Here is a 7,200-nt window from a genome sequence, read left to right as displayed (position 1 = left end):
CAAGATTCTGCTTAGCCTGTCAACGCCCCCCCCCCCACCGTGTCTGGGGCGGCCGCCGTGGACCCCTCCCATTTTTAGAACACACAAAAGATGTCATTGCAGTGTCGAAGCTCGAAAAAGAACTTGGTGATGCCGTTCCATTGTCAAAACAAAAACAAACAAAAAACAAAATGGTTTGTGACTGCTAACAACGATTCGTCTTTTTCCAGCTTTTTCTTGAAAAATGGGGACAGAACCAGAACTGCTGCATCAGTCCGCTGTAGTTTTTCATGAACTAAACATAAAGAAGAATTATTCATTTGGTGAAGATATCCTAGCGTCTTTCACTTTCAACAATTATCAAGCTTCCAAGGAGGATTTCATTGGAGTCTTTGATAACAAAGCAGAAGATACCTGCCATGAACCATTCGTTTCAAAGAAGATCTCTTCATTACCAGATGACCTTCCAACCACCATAGCTTTGAAAATTGATTTTGTTCTTGACGGTGGTGCATTTGAATTGCGTTATATAGGAAACGACAATCAGGTATAATTTTTTTCTGAAATATTCTGGATATTCATTAAATATGAGTAATTATGTTGGTGCGTGCTGAACGAAATCAAAAAGATTTAAAACCTTAGCCCTGAAGTTTTACAGGTACCTAATGGGCCTCTGTAATTGCAAGGGGATGAGTGGGGGACAATTGTCCGGGTTTTGTTCTATGAAAAAGGGGAGAAGAATCAGGATAAAAGGATGGATGCAAAATTCAATGAATCAAATACAGAATAGGACTAATCAGACGGTTTGAAATTAAGGTCTAGACCATAGGTCCAAATAATCCGGTGTTCACAAGAAGGTTATGACTTAGAAGGGCTCTGAACATTGTTTTATGTTCCTTGACACTTTTAACAAAAAACGAGTTATTTGGTAATATACAGCACCTGACCCCGAGAATGTAGTAAACCCCGAGAATGTAGGTTTCTCATTTTTTAGCATTGTAGCCCTAACGATAGTTCAACTTCATAAAAAGTTGTTTCAGAGCATACTGTTACATATTACTGATTATTTCTAGACATAAAATTTTAACTTGAATTGATTTTTTCAGGCCAAAATCTGAATCGAAGTTGATTGGATACTACTCGAATTGAGATATTTTTTAAATAAATCCTCTCTAAATCGAAATCTATTGGAATTAAGTTATGATGATAGGGTATTTTCTTATTCCTAATCAACTAAGGAAATGTGGAAAATAGTCCATTTCAATATTTATTGTTCTAAGTTAGATATTTTAACGAAAATGTTTGACCTACCTTTTAAGGTTAGTTGACCTACAATTTGGGAGCCTTCATAACCCGACATAAAAAGTCTGTCAAATTATATAAAACTTTTTTGTTGTACTTTCATAACATGAAAGTATTACCTGAGAGATGATTAATGTTGGCATTTTAAGCATTTACGACGTGTCCCAGACCCGCTGGGACCCCAGCCCAATCAGAAAATTTGCCTAAGTTTGGAATGGTTTGGAACAATAGAATTTCTATCCCCATTGGGAATTTAGTAGAAATTTTTGAACCGATGTAGGAAAAGTTCCACCGGGGCTGTGAGACAGGGGTGTTGTTACATTATTCACATATTTTAACAGAGAATCTTCAACCTACAAAATAAAAACAACTTTCTTGTCTCTTCTTTTCGTCCTTTCTTTTACTTTTCATCATTTGTAGCACGATGAAATTAATATCTTTGTAAATTTTTTGTCAGAGTATATTTCGAAAGTATGAATTTCACTTAGAGAACAAAAATTTCCGATGAATACTGAAATTTCGCTCTCAGCAACCGAATCTTTTCACCTACATTCTGGGGGTTAAAAAGCGAAAAAATCCAATTTTCAGAATAACAAAAGCTCTTTAGAATATTGTTTTGGCATGAGATATTTCTAAAATTTCCTGTTATGATTAATTCAGTCGAAAAAATATCAACATTTTACTATTACCAGATTTAAAGCCATAAAACCAAACCTACATTCTGGGGGTTATAACGAAAATGGGAGTCAACTTCAAGGAACAAAAAAAATAGCCTATCTATCAAAAGTAATGAAACAAACCCCTGGGAAAGGATTTTGGGAGTTCAAAATTTCGTTTAAAACATTCAATATTTTTTTAAATGCAAATCTACATCTCTCAGGTCTGATTCAAATTTCACCTACATTCTCGGGGTCAGGTGCTGTATGCTGTCAAGGGTAAATTAAGAAATTAATTACAAAAATGACGTTATGAACTTTAAAAAGACGTTTAAAAAAAGGTCTATTTACCCTCTTTTGCACAAAGTGCTAAGTTTCAATGGGTTTCTAAGTTGATTAGTGTCAAAGTTATCACTGTTTTTCTACGAAAAATTAGAATGAAAAATTGGTCAAAAACCACTATTTTGGAGATTTCGAGACAAAGAAGCCTTTACAAAAACTTTGACCTCAAAAATATAGTGCCTATGAAGATTTCTTATAAATAAGATAGAATTGCTAATGCTACGGGAAAATAGTTTGGAAAGCCACATTAAGTCCTCTTTATCGTTTTTGATGGGTTTTCGACTGGTATAAGTCGTAATGGGTATTATATTTTGTTATTTTTCGTCAAGGTTTTAGGGTTTGAAGTAGTATTGATAACGGGAAAACGCCACTGTGAGTTGTGACGTTTGGCAAAGCTCTTCTGTGCAAAAATTCACCGACTTTTCACATAAAAAATCAACAATTTTTTTTACAAACTTACTATGCATTAGAGTTTTAATAACTCCAGCAGCAAGAAAAAAAATCGATAAATCTATTTAAAAAGAGCGTTCTAATTGCAGTGGTTTTCAAGATAGCAAAATCTTCCCCTAATTTGCAATCAAGCTGAATAAAACAATACATTTATCCATTAAACAGTCTTGTTTATACGGGGATATTGCTAGATTTAACTTTAGAAATGTCGGGCTAAGTGGTAAAACAAAGGTTTTTTAAAGACACTACGTTCTGATTTTACCCCCCACATTACTATTTTGCACCATTTTTTTCTTCAGGTTCTCGGAAAGTCAGCGCCATTCAGCATCAGCGAGTCGATTGAAGTTCAAGAGAGTCTGATCGAAGTGCACGAGGGAATGTGGTCCGATGCAAGCCTCGTTCTCATCGATAAAATCGATCCTAAATGTGACATCGGTGAATCGGCAAAGCCTTCAGAATCGGTAGACGAAATTATTAAAGAACTCGTCCCCAATCCAAGTGAAGTTCATTTGAGTGAAAGTGATACATCCATCGAATCTGGCAACGTGCCCGAGAAAACTGCTTCTTCTAAATTGGAAACAGAGAAAAGGAGGAGGTCGATAGCTGAAAACGCTCTCAAAGTTCTCATGCAATCTTTGAAACAACAAATGGGTTTTATTGATCGGCAAACTCAAGAATTGAATGAAATGACTGTCAAATTTGGTCGACATGCCATGATTAATACTGATCTTCGCGAAGAGAATCTGGCCATCCAAGACGAGAATGTGACTCTCCACGAGGGAATGTATGAAATGAAAGAAGAATACCACGACTACCAAATGGACTATTGTAAAATTAAACGGCAAATGCGCCAAGACAATGAACTCATTCATCACTTGAAAATTCAGATACTGGAAGATCGCCAAGAACATCAGGATGAAATGACAGAACTTCGTGATCATAGTATCGAACAAATTGAACTCTTAGAAAGAAACACGATTCGTTTAGAACTTGCGTTGAATAAAGAACGAGCAGAGTTCAAGAAAACGTTGCTTGATAAAAAACAAAGCCAAACTGAAGTCACAGATTCTACAACTCAGAAAGGAATCGATGTCTCCGACTCGTCCACACAAAAACAAATCGATGTGTCCGATTCATCGACTCAAAAGCAAATCGATGTATCCGATTCATCGACTCAAAAACAAATCGATGTTACCGATTCGGGAACACAAAAACCGATCAAAGTTTCCGATTCTACCACCCAAACTCAATTGAATGAATATACTTCCAAAATTGAAAAACTTGAGAAGAAGTTACTGGAGCAAGCGAAAACACATGAAGAAATCATCGATCGATTAGAGAAAGAATTGAAAAAAGGAAACGAAAGCAAAACAACCTTGTCACGTGAGTACGAGAGAACCATTCGAGAACTCGAAAGTCGCGTTGTTAACGAATCAACTAACGCAAGTCAAAAACAAAGTGATCTTGCTGTTGCTGAAAATCGTTTCAAAGAAGCCAGTAATGATATTCAATTCTTTCGTCAAAAATTTATTGAAACCGAACAGAAGTTGCAAGTCAATCAAATGCAGTTATCCAGAGCTATGGAGGAGTTGAATATTGTTCAACGTCAAGCAGCCAGCTCATCTCACAGCAGATCTGGTGAAGGAACTGATGGTGGAATGTCTTGTGTTTCTGATATCGATGATAACAGACCCCTCAACTGTGAATATTCTTGTGTTTCTGCATCGACGTCAGCCGAAAACATGACTGTCGACCGACGCCGACGAGCCGGTGGTGAAACAACCGATTGTACCGATGATGAGTCAAGCTGGTATCACCAATCGGCTGGTCGATCGCAAAGCCAAGAATCTCTTCCGTCCTCATACGGAAATAATAACAACCCATCAGATTATCAATACTTCCCTGCTGGTCTCATCCCCATCAAAAAGACCACTGATCCCGAAAGCAATGAACAACAAATCCAAGTTGTAGACACGCGACGTCCCGCTCGCCGACAACGTCGAAAATATGGCAAACCAATCGATTTGACTCCATCGTCTTCACTTACCACGGTTGCCATCCCTGATCGTGGTATGGTGAACCAACAACCTTTCACCACAACACGCCCCAATTTCAACAAAAATGTCGCAGAAGTCGATCGAGTGACATTGGAAAAGCAATACTCCGCCATTCGCCAACACCGAAATTCGTTGATCCGCGAAAATACTTTCCTTAAGAACAAAATTCATGGATTGAAACAAGATTTATTGTTTACTCAAAAGAACATGCAAAATTTCTCGCTAGAAGCTGAACACAAAATTGCAATGTTGTTGATGGCTTTGAACAATCAAGAATATGTTTCAACACAAGACTTGAATGCCATTCTGCAGATGTTCCCTGTACCGAACAACCAGCAAGTGATTTACCCTCAAACCTGTCTCCAGCAACCACCTATTCCACACAACGAACCTTCCACCACTCCACCCAACCACAAACTTCCCCAGAACAAAAATGGTTATCTTTCACCGTACGCTCCTGAATATCGACCCAATGCAACCAACAATGTCGTCAACTATCAGAATTTCGCCCCGGGTTCACCACTTTTCATTCAGAATGATCCCACAATGCAACAGCCCCACGTGGAATACAACCAACCAATGCCACAACAGAAACCGATGGAAGATGCGAATGGAAGTTACATTATGCAGATTCCTTCTCAGTTTCCAGAAACACCGTTACCGCAACAGCCAGTGGACGCTTCAAATCAACTAGCCGCCATCGGTGTGCCTATTTCGAAAACTCTGTGATAACATGCTAATTTAAGTTAAGGAAATGTCTAAAGAAAATCTAACTGGTTTAAATCCTGAGACAACTCTTATTAAGCTTTGTCTTGATTTTGTGTCTTCTGAGAAACCAGTCTTTCTTGTATTTCTTGCTTGTATTGAGCCTTTCAATTATTAGGTTTTTCAAGAAATGAAAAGAACTTTCTAATTAATTTCTTCATAGGATAAGTTTGTTCACGGAATTTCCTATGTCTCACGGCAGTTCATTTTGGCCTTTTGAATAATTTTTTGGGTTATAGGGATAGTTAGGGTGATGTATTCATTTATCTAATTTTATTGTTTCCTTTTTTATTTAGAAAAAAGGGTAAAACTTGACTAATAGACAAGAAGATTGTAATTTGATAACATTTGATTGCGATTTTATCGTAAAGTAGAACCACGTTTACACGCTATTGTTCCGTTTCGGTCTGAAATGAAATGAAGCGTATTACATGACAACAAGTTGAATAGATCCTTAGAGTTTTTCTTTGCTTTTTATAATATGTTCCTTTTCTCCGCTCTATTCTGCTTACACACTGTAGAGCACCGAAATTAAATTTATTTATTTTTCGATACATATTTATTTAGTTGAAAATCTAAAAATTTAAAGAATTTTTAAATTGTAAATATTTTAAAATAATTTTAATTTAACCTTCTAAGCATTTGTAAAACCTAAAAAACATTGTTGACCTATTTTCAAGTTACACGTTGGGAGTTAGAAATATCTCCATTCTTTGTCATTGATAATGATTTCGTTGCCCTTAGAGAAGTTCAGAAATTTTCCAGGTCAAATGTAAAAACCCGACCCATTTTATAGTATCGTGAACACTTCGTTATAGCAACCCATTTGGTTCGAATAGTTGTTTTAGCCATTTACGAGTATTTAAAACAACTTATCTTGACATATTTTATAGTGTAGCATGGGAAAAACCCTCAAAACATTACGGATCACTTTGCATAAATTATGCAACGAGATTTACTGAATGAAATAGTCAATTGTATACGAGATCTACTAGTAGTAAATACTAGTAAATCTCGTCCGAAAACCTACTATGGCGTAAATCAGAAGAAATTTTTTAAATCTTTGCCTCTGTGAGCTGTTCTCACAAAATCAAAACAATAAACATGTTTGTTATGTCATGCGAGTGTCTTTAAACTACCAGCTTGTTTTGTCACGCACTACAGTGTCTTTCCAAATGAAAAACTTTATTCCTATTGATAATTTCTATATTTAAAGTTTTAAGAATTTGGAACTTTTTGAATTATTGATATACCATCGATCTTGGGGATCACTGACAAATCCAGTTTACGTTTACATGTTTTAACGCATATTTCCCCATCATTACACAAATAATCTAAGAAGGAATTTCATGTCGCTCATTAACTTCACTGCGTGAATCAACTAACACAAATCGTCAAAGCAACGTTCATCTAACAACTCCCATATAACGTTAAATGAACGTTGGAGAGACTTAGTGTAGTATAAGTTGGAGCTAGAGATGAAGGAAGTACTCTTTGACAAACAAACAAATCCAATGTTTTTACCATGGGGTCAGCTTAACACTTTAAAACGATCATTTAAATAGTTCATCCATTATGTAACTAGATTCTAATCTTTATTGCTTATGTTCATCAATATCCATTCGGCCCCCGGAACTCGAAGACTGCCT

The 7,200-nt window shown here is 36.4% G+C and overlaps 1 protein-coding gene across 1 annotated transcript; it reads left to right on the top strand.

Moving 5' to 3' along the window:
• Positions 1-151: 151 nt before the first annotated feature.
• Positions 152-5,604, top strand: LOC136809976 (uncharacterized). The gene is made up of 2 exons (XM_067066547.1): positions 152-526; positions 3,029-5,604. Exons 1-2 carry the CDS (start codon positions 224-226, stop codon positions 5,513-5,515), a joined length of 2,790 nt encoding a protein of 929 aa, XP_066922648.1. The 5' UTR covers positions 152-223; the 3' UTR covers positions 5,516-5,604.
• Positions 5,605-7,200: the final 1,596 nt, after the last annotated feature.

This window comes from Clytia hemisphaerica, unplaced genomic scaffold (assembly GCF_902728285.1).
Source record: "Clytia hemisphaerica strain Z4C2 unplaced genomic scaffold, Clytia hemisphaerica genome assembly, whole genome shotgun sequence".
NCBI lineage: Eukaryota > Metazoa > Cnidaria > Hydrozoa > Leptothecata > Clytiidae > Clytia > Clytia hemisphaerica.
This window is presented reverse-complemented; position numbering and strand designations above follow the sequence as displayed.